General features: G+C 41.3%; 1 protein-coding gene and 1 long non-coding RNA gene across 7 annotated transcripts in view; one reads left to right on the plus strand and one right to left on the minus strand.

The window, feature by feature from the left end:
- LOC126981270 (L-lactate dehydrogenase-like) overlaps window positions 1-18175 on the plus strand; it is a 36226-nt gene extending 18051 nt beyond the window's left edge. For 3 of the 5 annotated variants that reach the window (XM_050832158.1, XM_050832156.1, XM_050832155.1), the window contains exons 2-8: window positions 3664-3892; window positions 5742-5941; window positions 6346-6519; window positions 6885-7002; window positions 11477-11600; window positions 16433-16619; window positions 17298-18175. In XM_050832158.1, the coding sequence (XP_050688115.1) occupies window positions 3675-3892; window positions 5742-5941; window positions 6346-6519; window positions 6885-7002; window positions 11477-11600; window positions 16433-16597 (999 nt within the window). In that variant the 5' untranslated portion in view covers window positions 3664-3674 and the 3' untranslated portion in view covers window positions 16598-16619; window positions 17298-18175. Of the gene's footprint in view, window positions 1-2541; window positions 2639-3663; window positions 3893-5741; window positions 5942-6345; window positions 6520-6884; window positions 7003-11476; window positions 11601-11732; window positions 11857-16432; window positions 16620-17297 lie in introns of those variants that run through there. The other 2 variants (XM_050832157.1, XM_050832154.1) reach the window with 2 other exon arrangements.
- On the minus strand, window positions 3790-5733 carry LOC126981272 (uncharacterized). Of its 2 annotated transcripts, none has more exons than XR_007733869.1 (3): window positions 5096-5733; window positions 4856-4945; window positions 3790-3951 (listed from the first exon to the last, which is right to left on the minus strand). It is a non-coding gene; the product is annotated as an uncharacterized LOC126981272 (long non-coding RNA). The 2 variants fall into 2 exon arrangements; XR_007733870.1 differs by having other exon boundaries at window positions 4826-4945.
- Window positions 18176-19203: the final 1028 nt, after the last annotated feature.

The raw sequence follows: 19203 nt of genomic DNA on the forward strand, positions 1-19203 counted from the left end.
GTGTCATTATAGTCAGTTTGATGATTCATTTAACTCCATTCGTGTCGCGTTGTTTTCGTATACAAGCCATAAATATCAATTGACCTATCTTTCGGCCACTCCTCTAACTCTTTATAGGAGCAGTGATTAGCGGGCTTTTTTTCACATTTGTTACCTTTTTTTATGCCCTTGAACTGACTCCTCTGCTCTAAAAAAAAATATAAAAAATCGTGCTATCATGAATATTTTAAACGCGCTGCCCCGTGGTCTTTTGATTCTTTTTTTTATTATAGTTTCCTTTTTTTGTGCCCTTGAGCTGTCTTTGTTGTAAAAAAAAAGGAGTCCAAAAATATCCAGGTGTGCGTGTGTATTATCAGTCTTGTGATAGGTGTTACTCATATGTTTACGTTATCAAGATCACGGTATTATGATATAGTATTATGTCACGGTTTAGATATATAGTAATTATTTTTTCACACCGCATTTGTTTAGTGATTCAAAAAAAGGGGGGGGGGGAACACCTGGAGGAGCACCGTCCATAAAGGCAGAGGTAAAATTAAACAACATTCGGAAAAATATGCAAACTCCTTGTAACTTTTAACTGCTAATAAAACATCTTTGCCAGGTGGACGCCCACCCTCTATCTACCTCCTCCTGTATTTCTCTCTTCCCCCTTTACCTTCTACACCCCCCTCTTCTGTTACTTCACCCCCCTCTCTCTAAAAATAAAAACTTCCCTTCCTCCCTCCCTCATACTGTTACGCCGCTGATTCTGTGCAGCACAAATTCACTTCTGGACCAGCAAATTGATGTCACTCGTAGACAGATAGAGAGGCAGATAGATAAATAGATATACAGAACTACACATGAATAGATAAAGTGATTGATAGAGATAAGATAAAAAGACTTACATAAGAACACTGACCCCACCTTACAATTCAACTATACAAGGTTACAGATAAAAAAGATCAAGTATACAACGAAAGTTAGCAACAATGATTCACAAAGATAAACAAATAAACAAATCTATATAAATCAATTGAGTAACAAGAATGTTTACACCCGGCTGAGAACCTTAAAATAGAACAACAACAACAACAAAACTCCCGCCGAGCTTCCCCGCAGACAGGTGGAAGGCAATCTCCACCTGCACGGCTCACGACTCACGTTACGTCGCCCAGCGGACCGCGAGCACACCTGTCCCCCGGCACGTAGGCTTCCACGCCGCCGCCGGGCACGTCCTTGAAACACGCGGCCGAGGGAGGATTTTTATTTCTTTTACATCAAGGGAAGCAGCTCAAGGGCAGTAAACAAAGCACAATTCCAAAAAAAGCCTGCTAGACGCCGTTCAACAGAAGATATTAGAACGAGAGGCCACAGGAGAATGATAACAGCCGCTGAGCTTACTTTATTGTCAATCATACCTTTAAATAATCACTGAAGGAGCAGTTGTTCACGCAAGACTTCCCTAAGATGCATGAACGCTAAATTAAGTGAAGCATGTCACCGAATAATTGCTGTACCCGTGTGTTTATAATGTTGACACGTGTTTTATTAGTAGATTTACCACTAGTTTATGAGTTTATGGTGTTCCTGGCTATTGCAATCATGATGTAGGCGCAATGGGTAACCTGTTCCTACATATAACGTAATGTTTAGTATTTGTCTGGCTTAAAGGCTAATGCGACTTATATGAGCATCGAGACCTCGCGCAACTAAAGTCTATGTCCGAAACTTTATTTGATGTTGCGTGCCTTGCCCTTTTGTATGACGATAAAATGTACACCACAGACTTGCCTCCTGCCAGTGGTATAGCCAGCGGAAATCCTGTTGACAATCGTACTGACTTCTTCCCATGGCTCTCAAGTGGATATGTGAGAAATCATGGCCTACCTAAATATATATACAGTAATTAGGTCACTTATGTAGCAACGTAATTATATTGAAAACCATCTATTTGTTTTCGGTAACTGCACAATGATGGTACTGCTTCCCATGGCTCTCAAGTAGATATGTAAGAAATCATGGCCTACCTGATTATATATACAGTAATTAGGTCACTTGTGTTGCATCGTAATTATATTGAAAACCATCTATTTGTTTTCGGTAACCGCATAATGATGGTACTACTACTTCTAGCTGTTTAACAAGTGATCAATTCATTCCTAAAATCGAACCTTCCCAAGCCATGCACCGAAGAAGTCAATTAACAGCTTGAAATCGAAATGTCATCAAACTAATTCAAATGTTTTGCAAGTGTTATATCATCATCAACATGGCGGTGTTGTAGGTGGGATATAAAAAGAAAAAGTAGAGCTCGTCTGCCTCAATGTGTCGGTTCAGTGATACGGACAGCTTCCAGTGGTTCGTCACGCAACGTTGCCAGATTATCGTACTCAGAGCATAGTATTTACCGGTTTCTGACGCCAAACTATTGCCAAGAAACATGAGGAATGAACTATTTTAACGATAATTATATGTGAATCTCCTTACTGGGGTCCACGAGACAGTTTTTGGGTCGGAAGTCGGTAAATATAAGAGGCTGATTAAGACAATTTGGCAACGTTGGGTTCGGGAGGTCGTGGACTAACCTTTCATTCGCCAGTTGTCGGTGTGGCTCGCTGTCAGCTACCTGTGTCCTGCGCCGTGAAGCAGACAGGTAAATATATATACAGAGAGATACATGAATATATAAAGTGATTGATAGAGATAAGATAAAAAGACATAAGAACACTAATCCCACTTTACAATTCAGCTATAAAAGGTTACAGATCAAAGAAAACATGATCAAGTACCTACAATGTAACGAAAGTGAACAAAGATTTATATATATCACGGCAGCCACTATAAATAAGATTCGCCAGCGCCATTAACGGGCTGGGTCCAAGAGTGATGTGGTTACCGGTATAGCGAGCAAATGTTACCGGCCTCGTGCAGACTCCAATGTTCTTTTGTTAGCGTATTCTTAAACATTTCTGCGCTCAAGTACACATATTTGACAAGGCTTTCCTAGGATATGTGGGTATTTGCAGGGGTACCTTTATGACCCTGGTGGTAGTTTGACCCTTATTCTGTACCATGAACCTAAAAAGAGACTTGTTAGAACCAGACTGATTTTCCTTTTGGCCTCTAGAAATTGTTGATGTGAGAGCCGAAAGCGTCTGAAAATACCGACCTGTTGAATGTTTTGGGGTTGGGTGTGGTGGTGGTGGCATTGGGAAGGCTGAGGCAGTTCATTTAAGCATGGAATCAGTCACATTTTTCAGTGTTTTCCAAGGGCCAGTTCGACAGTCCAACCCAGTCATTGTAAGCTCCTAAACCAGTCTATACTCTCCACAATGATCCGTTATTTCTACTCAATACGATACTAAAGGGATTTTCCTGTGTGGTTTCCTAAAATTCGCTTCCTATTTATGTAAACGCCAAACACGTACTATACAAGGAATTTTCGTAGTATTTTAAGTTTGGTTGGGGAGCTTACAAACTTGCTGCACTGGACTGTGAAACTGGCCCTCAATCTTGCCAGAGTTTACTCCATCATGTCTGTAAACCAGGTCAACAACCCCCACCCCCCCTTTTTTCTTGGTCTTGAAAGCATCTTTGAATGTTGAAAGATAACTGATGCTTGAGTTTACTGGTGGAAGATATGGATTCCTGATAAGGTGTGTATGTTTCTCCCTACAGCATCCGCAAACATGGCATCTCTTACTCAACAATTGATGGAGGAGGTGCAGCCGGCACTGACCACTTCCGGGGGCAAGGTGACTGTGGTGGGCGTGGGCCAGGTGGGCATGGCTTGCGCCTTCTCCCTCCTCACCCAACACATCTGCTCTGAGCTGGCCCTGGTGGACGTGATGCCCGACAAACTGCGCGGCGAGATGATGGATTTGCAGCACGGTCTCACCTTCCTTAGGTCGGTGCACTCAAGGGACCGTTACCCGCCTCTCCAGTCCATGCCAGCCCATTCCACCCCTCTCCAGTCCATTCCACCCCTCCCCAGTCCATGCCAGCCCATTCCACCCCTCCCCAGTCCATGCCAGCCCATTCCACCCCTCCCCAGTCCATGCCAGCCCATTCCACCCCTCCCCAGTCCATGCCACCCCATTCCACACCTCCCCAGCCCATGCCACCCCATTCCACCCCTCCCCAGTCCATGCCAGCCCATTCCACACCTCCCCAGTCCATGCCACCCCATTCCACACCTCCCCAGCCCATGCCACCCCATTCCACACCTCCCCAGTCCATGCCAGCCCATTCCACCCTCCCAGTCCATGCCAGCCCATTCCACCCCTCCCCAGTCCATGCCAGCCCATTCCACCCCTGCCCAGCCCATGCCAGCCCATTCCACCCCTCCCCAGCCCATGCCACCCCATTCCACCCCTCCCCAGTCCATGCCACCCCATTCCACCTCCCCAGTCCATGCCAGCCCATTCCACCCCTCCCCAGTCCATGCCAGCCCATTCCACCCCTCCCCAGTCCATGCCCGCCCAGTCCACCCTCCCAGTCCATGCCAGCCCATTCCACCCTCCCAGTCCATGCCAGCCCATTCCACCTCCCCAGTCCATGCCAGCCCATTCCACCCCTCCCCAGCCCATGCCAGCCCATTCCACCTCCCCAGCCCATGCCACCCCATTCCACACCTCCCCAGTCCATGCCAGCCCATTCCACACCTCCCCAGTCCATGCCAGCCCATTCCACCCCTCCCCAGTCCATGCCAGCCCATTCCACCCCTCCCCAGTCCATGCCACCCCATTCCACACCTCCCCAGTCCATGCCAGCCCATTCCACACCTCCCCAATCCATGCCACCCATTCCACACCCCAATCCATGCCACCCCATTCCACACCTCCCCAGTCCATGCCAGCCCATTCCACACCTCCCCAGTCCATGCCAGCCCATTCCACACCTCCCCAGTCCATGCCACCCCATTCCACACCTCCCCAGTCCATGCCACCCCATTCCACACCTCCCCAATCCATGCCACCCCATTCCACACCTCCCCAGTCCATGCCAGCCCATTCCACACCTCCCCAGTCCATGCCAGCCCATTCCACCCCTCCCCAGTCCATGCCAGCCCATTCCACCCCTCCCCAGCCCATGCCACCCCATTCCACACCTCCCCAGTCCATGCCAGACCATTCCTTGTGTTAGCTTCATTGTCACAGGTCACACACCTAATTGTAGTCCACACTCGACAGCCTTCTTCCTACATTAGTGTTCATTTCAATTCTTTAATCTTGTTTTGGTGCTGCCTGTGTTTTCATTAAGTCCAAAGAGCACCATTTTTTTTATTTAAACAAGGAATAATGCCATTGATTAACTTATTTAACTTATCAAATAGGTAATCCAGCATTTGCATTACAGTTTTTACAGGATTGTTCCCCCAGATTCTACATCTAACCAAACACCAGGTGCTCATTAGCTTCATTAATGAATTGGTTTTGCATTATGTGAGTTACAACATAGCATAACCAGGCTTGGAAAAGTAGAGGAAGGCATTGTTGTAGGTTTTTGTCTACATCAATTTTTCAACACGTGACGCCCATGTTTGTACAGTTGCCTTCGTTATTCAGGGTTTGAGTGTTCTAGAATTGGCCTTTTCATTTCTATCTAAATCTTAAGCCAAATGAGATAATGACAGTCCTTTTCTAATTTCCTGAAAAGTAGAAAATATGATTTAGGCGGTTTCTTTACAAAGGTAACGATATTTATTTAGGTTTTTGTGGTGTATGGGTAAATAAATCAGTGTTGGTGTCTCCTAGGAATGTGAAGATTGAGGCTAGCACAGACTATTCCGTCTCCGCTGGGTCCCGCCTCTGCATCGTGACTGCTGGGGCACGTCAGAGGGAGGGGGAGTCCCGCCTGTCTTTGGTGCAGCGCAATGTGGACATCTTCAAGGGCATCATTCCCAACCTTATCAAGCATTCCCCAAATTGCATCCTTCTGGTTGTGTCCAATCCAGGTAGGTTGAAAGAACTTTGATTATTCAGCATAGGTAATGAACCCCTCATGGGTGCTGTGCCCCTGCCCATGGCTAAAATAGCAGGCAGCCCAATCCCTTATTTGGATTAGCTGGGGTGAGGCTGTAACCTCTCTCCATAAACCCTAACCTTGCTCGATACAAATACAGCAATGCATCAGTTTACGAGTGCCTTACTTTACGAGTGTTTTGATTCACAAGCAAAAAAATCACAAAATGCCTTGGTTTACGAGCGGTGACTTGGTGTATGAGCATCCTGCTTGTACAAGTTGAAGATGTAAGCGTGGGCTCCCTTTGTTCAACTGCCAGTTCCAAAATATTTCAAGCTACAAGTAAAAGGTAAATCTGGAGACTACTTTGCTTGAAGAAAATAACTTCCTTTACAGTGGATATCTTGACCTACGTGGCTTGGAAGATTTCTGGTCTGCCCAAGAATCGTGTGATTGGCTCCGGCACTAACCTGGACTCCTCACGGTTCCGCTTCCACCTGTCCCAGAAGCTCAACGTTGCCCCATCCTCCTGCCACGGCTGGATCGTCGGTGAACACGGAGACTCTTCAGGTGGGGCGATAAGCTCTTTTGAATCCGCTTTAATTCACGCAGCATTTACTTATGAGATATAGTTAGTGTCAGCATGTGGAAAAGAGTTAAGTGTAATGGGAAAGGAAATGAATGTAAATTGAAATCTTGAAGTATTGAAGGATAAATATTTGCATATCATACTCAGAAAGGAAGGCAGATTCTGTGAGGAGTGTGAGACTGAATGAAATGGTGCGTACAAGTTGGTACTTATGCACACCCGATGCCTCATGACTGTTAACATGTGCTGGTAGTCATTGATACTGTTGTTTGGATTTACTCAAGGAACTAGCGTTAAAAAAAATGCCAGTAATCTCTCAATTCACCGCATCTACTCGTTCCCACAGTGCCAGTGTGGTCAGGCGTCAACATCGCCGGCGTGCGGCTCCGTGACCTCAACCCCCTGGTGGGCACCGCCGAGGACCCCGAGAAGTACAATGAGATGCACAAGGAGGTGGTCAACAGGTACTGTTCTGTTTTTCTCTCTCTTCCCCATATTTGGTGTCTAGTACATTTTTTTTTCCCCTCCATTTTTAATTGTGGCATTTAAATTTATTTTATTGATATTTGATGTATTTAAAGATGAGTTTTATAAATAACTGAGTCATCCTTAAAGCTGCCCTTTTTATTATAGTAGTGTTTTGCTTCAACTAAACTTACACATGAATGTTTGGATGCCGTATAACATAAAACTTCACCTAGTCTTTACTTACTTAATTGCCATTGTGATTTTTTTTTTTTTTTACTTTTTAATAATTCATTTTTCTTTTGGGCCTTAGACAGTCCTGCTGTAGTGATAGATGTGGTCCTCCACCAAGTCACATGAAACAGCATCTTTGAAAAATATAATGAAATCTATTTTGTAATACTTAAAAAATCATAATTTCCAAATGGTTGTTAGGAGGAAAAATACACTAAATAATTTGATTTCATCTATTCACACTATTTCAAACTGAGATGTGTTACATGTATACATAAGTATGAAGAAGCATGGCCTCTTGCTAAGCCATCAGATACTTCCATCATGAGTCAATCATACTCACACACCGGACATTGGTTTGCTGTTATGATCTCGGAAAGACTGCAAGATTACGGACTCTTTCTATTTGGCTGTCTTTAACAGTTTCCATTAGTGCAAGATAAATAGAAATTGGCTCAGATTAAAATTTCAATTATTTGGCATTTAAAATTTTTCATGAGAACCAATGAGATGGTGTTCCTATTGGAGTGGCAGACCTTACCACAAATATCCAAAGTATGATCGAGGTATCTGCAAAACATTCACTTTTCTTTAAATAACATGATCATTTGTATATGATGAATAGCTTTCTAGCTACACAATATTATTCACCTCCCTGCCTAACAGTGGACAGGTAAGGTCAGGGGGAAAGCAGGCTCATGAAGCAATAATGATCGCTTGACTTGCTTCACTCATGTGTATGCTCAGTAAAGATCTGTCCCGGAAGGAACACGAGAGAAAAGTTCACATGACTGTTGTTATTGATGTGGAATACCAAATTTATAGACTTATGACTTGCACCCAACTTATCAATTTGAAAAACTAACTTGCATTCATCAGTTATAACTTGATATGTATTCCACTCGTCTTATTGGACATGAACGGACAGACTTGACCAATGCACACAGACTGGAGAAAGGTGCAGGATATTGGTGTTTTATTTCCACTTTGATAGAGCAAGTCACTGCTTTGAATTCAGTGGTTTGTTTGTGTGTGAGTGGAGAACGGGTAAAGTGCATGTGATGAGACATTAGATATTATTATTGTGTTGATTAGTTGCAATTAGGTTCTAGTTCATTAACTTTCATGACACCAAACACCTAGTTACTGCAAGGTGTTTTCCATAGCATTTCAGGTATGTTTTCTTCATTGCAGTTTTTAATATAGTCATTAATGCTTTGCTTTCCATGCATGATGTAGTTGCAATATCCGCATTACCATGTTTTCCAGTGTCAAATGTTTGTTTTATTGAAATTATTATTAAAACTGAGCACATCCCTCAAGGGGATGCAGACACCCCATTAGCTGCTGAGGAGGGAGCTTGCTCCTGATGACTCCTTACATCAGAGTGTTGCTGTTTTGCCAGTCACTAGCACTTCATGCACTGTTGTTAACACTGTGTACAGTGCTACTGTAATATGAAAAAAGCAAATGTATTTGAGTAGTTTACTTAAATGGAGAGGACACCTGACTCAAGCAACAGTGGTTGTGTGCTGCCAACTTGGCTGCTGGTGGAATCAGCACTATGATTTTAATGGACAACAGCAATGCACTAGTGAATAATATTTAACATAATTGTTGAAAAACGAGTATGTGTTCAAATGGAGAAAATAATAGGTGCTGGTTTACAGGTTCTTAAACTTGTCTGTAAAAAAATGCTCTTTATTTAGGTTGCATCCTCTGTGATGCCGTGTCCTTGACGCTGGAAAATATGATAATCGTGTTAAAAAGTAGTGAATTGTTTGAAAAATAATAGCAATTGTTTTTGTTTTGTGAAATGTATGTTTGACATCTGCAATGATCAATATTTTGAAAATAACATTTTCTCTGGCATTTAATTGGATTGAAAATTAGAGATTATCACCGTTCTAAATTAATATACTGTACCAGCATACCAGGTACTTTGAGGATGATAAAAGGAAATTCACAGGCACACCAAATACTTAGTAGGTTGAATAGCAAACAAGTTCCCAGAAATTGCTACACAGCCCGGCCAATGCCTCGGCAAGGTGCTGTTTCACTTGTGTTGCATGCTGTCTTGTAGGGTGGAAAATGTAACCCTGAATATTTCTTAATACTTAGTGTTATTAAGCCTCCAGTAATCACCCCAAACATGGAGACTCTGCTCCCATGACACCTGTTGATATTTGCAAACCCCACGGCATGCAGGATCTTCCACACAAGAATGCATTAATGACATTAGTTTTATTTCATTTACATCCGTAATAACTGCACACCACCACAACTAAACCTTCAGCTAGTAGGAATGAGTGATGCTTCTTCAGTGCTTTGCATTTATTGTTTGCTACATAAATAATATTTAGTTAAAGTACAATGGAAGCTTGACACAGTTACTTCATATAAACTTTGTTTTTATGATTAAGAATAGATATTAAGATAATAGATTAATGTTGACCAATTTTTCTTCATTAAATTGGCCCAACATTGGTTTAGTTTTTTTGATGCTTTGAATTTTGCATGAGATAAAGTTAAAGTCATGAAAATTTAAGGAGTGTTGTGATAATAAGTGTAAAGGAAAACTCAACGCGGTAAATTTTAATACAACCATTAATGTGTCTGGATGGTACGTACAGTCATAATTCTTTTCTTACTCACTCACCATTAATTAGTTAATTGTTCAGCAGTGACGATGAAGTTATGCAGACCTCAGGTGTTCTGGGCCGACCACATACACACACCAACACACACACGATACACACACACACATGTACAAACACCACTACTACTGCTCTACTGTTTCTCCACTGTCCCCTCCACCCCTGTCTGCACGAGGTGAATTTCTGATGTTTCGTGGCACTGAGATGACGTGTAGTTCAGCAGTTTTAATGATGGAAAGTGCCTCCCATTGCACTCTTGTATAGCAGGAGTGACATCCCTTTAACTTCCAATCTACTCTGTGGAATAAGTTACTTTCAATTCCTATATATTCTGGGATGATTGCTGCTACTACTACTACTACTACTACTACTGCTAATACCACCACCACCACTAGATATTCCACCCACACTTGAACAAACATTTTCAGACTTTTCTCATAAGCTAGCATGAACAAAAAGGATTATGACTATACGTACATATATTATTAGCATTACAAAGTTTCACAGTTTCAATTATTGCAGTTCATTTTAATCACTAAAGTATTTGGAGATATCTGGCTATCCTCCTTCCTACTATAGACCTTTTCCAGTGTACACTCATGCACTTGGGGAGATTGGTGTAAGGAGTCTTGAGTCAGCAGCCTTGAGTGTGCTGCACCCCTAAGTTCTCTCATTCTCTTGCCAGTAACAGCTTACAGCAACCCATGAAACAAAGCCAATATTCTTTTGGTTCAATAGGTATACTTAGATGATTCTACACCTTGAACTGTATATCAATTTTTCTTATTTTTCACATCGAAGGAGTCTGCTCAAGGGCAAAACAAACACATGAAAGCCCACAAAACACTCCTCCTCCAAAGAGTAGAACAGGATTAGTTCCAAAAGAATAATCAATTGAGGTTAGTTGAATGTCTTGATTCTCCTCCCTTGCAATTATTCAAGTTGTAGGAAGGAAGAAATATAGACAAAGGAATGCTGCTCCAGAGTTTACCAATGAAAGGGATGAAAATTAGTTACTGAAAATGGTAAAGGCAACAACGAGAGTTTCACAGAACTGCTACGAGAGGATGCCCAGGAATTAGTTAGGAATGGAAAATCACCAGTAGAATGCCCCTTGTGGAATCCATACTGGTGATTGGAAAGGTTAAAAATTGACATGTTTAGGAAATTTCTTGTTAGGGATTGTTTAAAAACTTTAGAAAGACATGAAAGTAAAGCTGTACATAGGATGGCAGTTTGAAGGTACAGAATGTGATGCATACAGAGACATATTTTAAGAAGGAAGAAATTTGGTTTTGTAAATTGTTACCAGAGGGATATTTCTGGTAAGAAAATGCAAAAAAGTTGATAATTAAATGTATAATTGAAACTAATGTGTAAATTTATAGTCTGATTCCTTAATTACTTACAAAAGAATATTGGAACTTAATCAATGGCTTTGTAATGAAAATCTAAAAGTAGTTTCTGATGAACCTTCCAAAGAGGTGCTAACGTAGTTTTGCTGTGTGCGTTCTGGCAGCTGAAGGTGTTTATTATTGGCTTACCGGTGTGCTTCGCTTTGGACTGATTTATGGTGTTACAGTGCGTATGAGATCATCAAACTGAAGGGCTACACCTCCTGGGCCATAGGTCTCTCTGTGGCCTCCCTTGTCACCTCCATAATGAAGAACACTCGCTCCTGTTATGCAGTCTCAGTTGCTGTCAAGGTGGGTTAGTGTGTCTGTGTGTGTGTGTGTGTAGGTACCACGTACTTGGATAGGGCAGTCAGAAGCAGGGACATCTCTCAATCCATATTTTTCATGTGTTTTATACATGTGTGTGTTGGCTGCTATTTACAGCGCTTATGAAGTGATCAAGCTGAAGGGTTATACATCTTGGGCCATCGGAACATCATGTAGTGTCCTGTCCAGGTCCATTCTCACGAACCAGAGAAGTATTTTCGCTGTGTCGACACATGTGAAGGTATCATAACACCACGTGAAGTAAGAGGGTAGCCTCTCCATACCCCACACTTCTCATCGTAGTTTTTATTTGATCATTTCCGAGCTGGTAGTGTACAAGTCTCATGTACATATTTTCTTCAAATGTGCTGCGTTACCTTGTGCATTGTGTGAGTGTGCTTTATCTGTGCCTTTCCCTGAGGGCTTTGAATGATGGAACCAGGAAAGAGTTTGCTACTTGACTGACTACAAAGCTTCAAGATATTATACATTTATGGCATTACTATTTTATTAACTTTTATCATATTTCATCCTTTGCTCATTGTCAGCACATCAGTTCAATAAATATGAAGTTAAATGTATTTTTAAGTAAAATATGCAAATAATTGTCATCAGAAATGAATCGTTTTACTCTAAAATTCAAGAATTTCCTTGTAACTGATGCGTTGTATATTTCAAGTATTTTCCAATTTGATATCTAATTATTATATATAAACCTCTTCCCTGTGCATATGCATTGTGTGACAATATTTGCAGTGCACCTCCTCTCCCTTGCTTCCATTTATTCTGATTATTTCCAAAGTGCTTGTGAAGTGAGTTGCCAGAGTAGCTACTGAATGTGTCAGATTGTTCCCGGGAAATTTGCTGCTCCTTTAGACAGAAAAGAGGGAAGTTTGCTGCATATTAGCATAAAAGATTATTTGGATGGGGTCTAGATAAGTGTAGAGATGTACCTACATAGCATCAGAATTACCTAGAGAATGTTCATTCTTTAGCAAGTCTGTCACCACATAGTTCAGGCAAGCACATCAGGGAATAATTATTCACATTTCAAGTTAATGATCTGTGAACATGACTGTTCATAGTACTTGTGTAGTTTAATTTAAGTTAGTTGTATATTGTGTAGATGACTTTCCATAATAATGTGTTGCGACTTCAAGGATACAGTAATTTACCTGAAGAAGAAAATATATCGGAGGCTTGATTTCAAACCTGTAATTGTTATGGCCAACATCATCCTGTACTGTTTACTTACATTTAAGTTACTTTTCGATTTAAAAGAAGATTGAAGTGACTGCTAGTGACCAGTGTTGGAGGTACAGTAAGGCACCTGAAGTGCGGCCACACAGATGAGGTGTGACAGCCTGAGGCACAGACAAACTCCAGAAGGCCTTGAGTCACGAGGATCCAAAGGAGTCCCTGATGCTAGCACTTCTGCCCCTCCATCTTGGGGGCCTGTGTTTGAAACCCAAGCAGAGTGTTTGGAAAAAGATGTAATATTCTCTTGAACAAATCAGTTTCTCTTGTGCTGCTTCAAGAAGTAGAAATACCCTCTATGGAGTGTTGTGGAGGGTATTTCCACTTTTTGAAGCATATGAGAGATTGATCTTTTCAAGAGAATAAATCATTTTCCATTCTGGCCGAGACCTGAACCTGAGGCCCCAAGACGGGAGGGCGAACACGCCGGAGCCGAGCCAAAAATGTCCTGTGGCTCAAGGCCTCAAGGAGCCTTTATTCATGTCTCGGACCATCACAGTCTCTTCAATGGGAGGTGCAATAACATATAAGGTTTATGATTAGTAGCAAAATAATATGAATGCTGAATTTTTAGGCATTCTGCATTCACTGTTCTAATTTTAGAAGTGTCCCCGTGGCCCCACAGTGACAGGCACTTTAACCTGTACAGGTATTTAATTCTCAATAAGAGAATGCTCCTCCACCTCTGGGTGTACACATCTCATATAAGTCAGAACAGATTGCCAGTTCATGATTGAAGTACTTCTAACCAATATTGTGTGGATATAGAAGTAGCTTTACTGAAAGTTGTAGCATCAAATGTAAATCCTCAATAAGTTGGTTAAGGTACTAAATTTTAATCCATATGAGAATTGTAGTAGTCCCCTTGATTACCACAGTAATTCACACAGCCATGTTAATGAATCAAGAGATTTATGTAATACATATTTCATTCAAAGAGTCTTTCACCATAACATGGTTAAGAGACACCCACAGTGACTATTGTCCTCTCCCAAACTCCTCTCCTGTTAGTGAGATTGACATGTACAGTGTGATGGTGGAATGTCCGTGTTCATGCATCACTTGGTGATTCATGAAAGATATTCAAGTTGATTGAAACTTTGTTGTTAGATATAATGTAACGAGACACTGTGACGGATACTTTATAAGGTTAAGTGTTGCATTACCCATAAGGCCAAAATTATTGTTGGAAGGCTTTGTCTCATCATGGAGACGACATGCCAAGGTTATGAACAAAACAGCAGCGTTGAGTAGCTCAGCAGGCGCCACACACACGTGTTGTTGTGTCATGCTTGCACTTGATTCATCATGATGCTTGGGGGAAGTGAGGTGTACAGCAGGCTAGTGTAGTGCAGGGGGTAGTGAAGGTGCAGGCGGTCTGTCCTCATGTCTGGCGTTCATGGCAACACAGCCATCAACTTGCCTTTGTCTAGTGCATGCATTCCATTTCCATCTCCATTTCTCATTTGATGTACCCTTTTTTACCTTCCTTTGTCTGGTGGTTGATATTACGTGTGCGACAGCAATCAGACACTTCACTAACAATTTTGTTGGTGCTCCATGTAGGCAGAATATCTTTCACAGAAAAAGACAGCTTGTGCATTTTCAGGTTAGAGATGTTCTAGTAGCTTTCCTGCATTATTTTTGTAAACAAACTGATTCTGCTTATACGAACAGAATCAAATAGTATATGTATTCTGCTTATATGAATAGAATCAAGTAGTATATATGTATCCTAAGAATTACTTGTAGGAAACACATCAAGAAAGTAATAGGAAACACATCAAGAAAGTAATAACAAAAATTTACCAAATTGTTTCCATAGCAAAGTGAATAATGCCTTAGCAGCATCATGGTGCCTCGCTGAACATTACTCAGCACGTTACTGAAGTGTCTGATGCATAAATCTGTGTTTAAGTTTTAAATCATTGATCATTAAAATTTATTTGACAGCAACAAAAAGCTTCAACAGGATGTTTCACTCTTCTGTATTGAATTATAGGACTCAAATTTGTATAAAAACTATTATGAAGCTGACGATTGTGTATTTAAAAGTAACTTAATTGTTGCACTGGCATAACAGTAGGCAACTTGTACTAGTTTGGCATACAGTAGGCAAGCTTTTAATGTATACAATTTTTAATATTTCATTAAGCATTTACTTGAAACAGCCATCAGTAAGTCATTTGTATGAAAAATTCTAATTAAGTTGTCTGTACAATTACTCTTAAGTGAGCATGGTTAGTGTACACAGTCTGAGCCCCTCCAGAGCTGCAGACAAGGCTGAAGCAGCTTGTGTGGCAATGCTGGGCCATGATGTGAATTGAAAGTTATTATGCCAGTTACCCAGTCAATTTTGATTTTTCTAATAACATCATTACTTAATATTCATAAGGATCCAAATGCATTGGACATATTATGAGCACACTCATGTCTGTCTAAATGCAGACTGTGAGCAAGAATAGCATGCTGTGGTTGGCAAAATGGAGTACCACCTTATTGGTTTGGGGAAGTTTTCAGATGGAGATTTGCAGGCTATGTTAGTATTACCTCGTCATCTTACATGGATGCGCATACATCACCATCATCCCCTTATCTTACTTGCACTGTACTGGAGTGACACATGACCTGATTTAATGTTTGGCACAGTATATAATTTTTCATTGTGATGAGGGTAAGATTTTTTAATGTCAGTATTTTCAGCCCTTAATTAGAAACCCTATCAGGTGCACTGCTTCATCAGTATTACTTGCTTTGGCTTCCTGGAGGTGTGGGTCACGGGAGTTGTAAAATACCCTGACTTGAAGCAGCCAAGAAGCTTTTCAGGAGTTCCAAATAATATCTTTGTTAAGAGGAGCTCTGAGGGGTGTCGTGTGTACACTGACCAGGCTACAAATTATTGGTATTAAAATTCCAGGGGTTGATCAACAGTGGTGACAGCATGAAAACCTAAATTTAAGAATACAATGAGATGTATTATTGCTGTGGATCACCCGTTTGTCAGGGATGTATAGAGCCTTTTACAATTAATTTTAGAAAAGTGAGTCCCATTGCAAAATTCATGCCTAAATCTTCATGGAATATTTAGGGCAAACTATACTAATCTGTACAAATATAAGATTGTTCTTGGATGCCATATCCCTCGGTTTACGTGTGGGATGAATTTAATGTTAAGAGCGATGATGATGAGGGGAATTAAAAATAAGTATTGAATTTAAATTTTGCTATCACGGCAGAATACAGGTGGGGAAGTTCAGTGAGGGAGCATTGCCAGGGTTCTGTCAGTTAGCTGCTGTCAAGTTCTTATGCAACAGTTTGTTTTGAAACTTACTATATCTTGGGAACTTAATGTAAAAATCCTCCCATATTTTGACTCTTGTTAATGTCACTGCTGCTTGCCTAGTAATCTTTCTTAACCACCTGAAAGTTAATCTGTAGTGTGGTAAAGTTTTGTGTATAGTATTAAAAAATTAAGTGAGGAAGTACATGACATATCTATTATAGGAAATACCAACAAACCTTTAGCAGCACTGTGCCTAAACTCAACTCTTCCGCTGCAGGGTTACCACTCCATCGACAAAGACGTGTTCCTGAGTCTGCCAGTCGTCTTGGGTGAGAACGGCGTCACTCACGTCATCAAGCAGACGCTCACTGAGGCAGAGATCAATCAGCTGAAGACCTCTGCTGACACACTGTGGGACGTCCAGGCAGGGATCCAGTTCTAAGCCTCGCTGCTCCTCTGGAAAGGTTGGTTTGACTGAGTGCAGGTTTTGTAGAGTAAGTAATTCTGTTTCATGTCAACGTATTTCATGATTAAAAACTTTGGTAGTTGTAAGTGCAGTTGAGGGTATCAGTGTAATGGGGTGTAAGGGATCGAACTCGTGAACAGCGTAACGGGAGAGCCACTCCTTTACCAGTCGGCTAAAGAGGTACCCCACTGGCAGAGTGAGTTATGAGAGGCTCGCCCATCAGGCTCGTCGCTGCACTACATCTGTTCCTCTTTAGTCTAAACTTGTTGACTTGGTAGCCACTCTTTGCATGCCTGTGTGTGCAGACTAATTTGATTATCACATGGTACTGCTCCTAAGACCCATGTTGTAGCAGCCATTGCAGCTTTGGAAGTGGAGACCAATACTGCTGGTACTTAAAGAGAATTAATTTGCACCGTACGGCAAAAGAATCGTGTAAATTTCCAGCACCACCTTGGGAACCTGATTCAAGGAAATGGACTATTGAAATCTATAGCAAATTCGTAAATGCCTTGTGGTGCTGTAGCTTTATGCAATTGTGATAGCTGTGCAATTCCGCCTAGTTCCTATTCAATCTTTTATCTAATTGCCTCAAAATCTTCCCTTCCTCAGCCCACATGCCATCCCCTGCCACTTTCCTTCATCATGGAATTAATACTGATATGTATACTTTCAGGTCAAGCTGAAGGCTGGGGTGTTCAGCTGTGGTGCCGTGCTGAAGGCTGGGGTGTCAAGAGGAAATACTTATGTGTAATCTTTCAGCATCTGCTTCTCTCCATAGCAGTGATTAGGACTATAACCTAAGTGTAGTTAATCTCTGTCTGAAGGAATTACAGAATGGTCATTTTGTTTTGTTTTTCACAATCCTTGACAGTCTTCTGTGATGAATAGTCCATAACGTTTTGATATTTTGCTAGTTGAAAATAAGTTTGAACAAAATAAATCATAGCATATTTACCTACTTGTAATGCTGCAGAGTGCAGGTTACGGCTTATTCGGCTTTGGTGAGGACAATGATTTGTGTTTGTGTTGTGGGTGGCAGACCACTGCCGCCGGTGAGTCTCCTCGGTAGAACGCTGAGCTGTGTTTTTGATGTATGGATGAGTAAGAGCTATTTTTGCCATGAGTCATCTTGCATTCATAACCCAAAGGAAACATTGATTCAAAGATGTGGGTTTAAATAATTCATCTGAACTGTTGAAATCTGACTTTTACTTTAAGATTAGGTAAGAGCTGTTGATGTTTGAATTATATTTTTTGAACAGTTAAGCGAGCAACAAATAATTTTATAAAATGGACTTTGTTGTTAAAGCGTCAGAATATTTGGGTAGTTAATGAAGATGTTAACTGAAAAAGAAGTCATTTATATCAACATGTTCTTAATATAGCAAAAATGGCCTCATAATGGATAGCATGAGCACTCGCACTACTGGAGGAACCCAAAGTATGTAGTTAGATCACATTTATATGCCATAGAAAGCTTCTTATGTGTCCTTTATCTATTCTGAGAGGTTATAACTAGTAGTCTACAAGAAATATACTCTAAGGTTCCTAGCTGGAGTATCATTAACCTCAATCTCTTCCGACTGTAAGGTAACTTATCTTCTTTCAGTCCCCGAGTTTTATCATACTCTTATTATGTGCAAGTTCACCATCCTCTCTCTTCATGGCTTCTATCACTGCATAAACTATATCCTCCCCTTCCTCACCTTCTGGAAACCAATCTGTTCTGTCATCACCCTGTTCCTTTCACAGCATTCACTCATCCTATTATTAAGCAGTCCACTAAAAACCTTTCCTGTTGTGTCTGCTGCTATCAGGCCATTATTCAACACCCCCTACTCCTGTCCCCTCTTTGTGGAGCAGCATAACTATTCTCACAAAACTTTCCTGGTGCTGTTTCATCAACTAGAATCATAAACCTGTACAGTCCCTTTACCCAAACTGCTGGCCTTATAAAAGCAATTAAGAATTCCGTCCCAGCCCACCGCTTTTCTATTCCTTTACGTACTAATAGACCTTCTTCCTATACATTCATTCACATTATGTTCCTATTGGTTTCTTTGTGTCCCTCAGACTCTACTGGTTCAGCCATTCCCCTGACACAGCGATGCCAGATTATCGTACCCAGCACATCGTATTTTCTGGTTTCTGACTTGTAACTATTGCAAATAAACACCAATAATTACTGATTTTAATGATATAGATAACTAAATTATGTTATGACAGTCCTACGGTTTCTATCCTTTTCTCTGTACCTTTATCTCCAGTTTCCTTTCTGACCATTCTATTTCTGCTGTGGTAGACGGTCACTGTTCTTCCCCTAAACATATTAACAGTGGTGTCCTGCACGGCTCTGTCCTATCTCCCACTCTCTTTCTGTTGTTCATTAATGATGATCTTTCCAAAATGAACTGTCCTGTCCATTCTTACACCGATGACTCCACTCTGTATTATTCAACTTCTTTTAATAGAAGACCCACTCAACAGGAACTAAATGGTTCCAAGCTTGAGGCTGCAGAACGCTTAGCCTCAGACCTTACTATTATTTCCGACTGGGGCAAGAAGAACCTGGTGTCCTT

This window comes from Eriocheir sinensis, chromosome 47 (assembly GCF_024679095.1).
Source record: "Eriocheir sinensis breed Jianghai 21 chromosome 47, ASM2467909v1, whole genome shotgun sequence".
NCBI lineage: Eukaryota > Metazoa > Arthropoda > Malacostraca > Decapoda > Varunidae > Eriocheir > Eriocheir sinensis.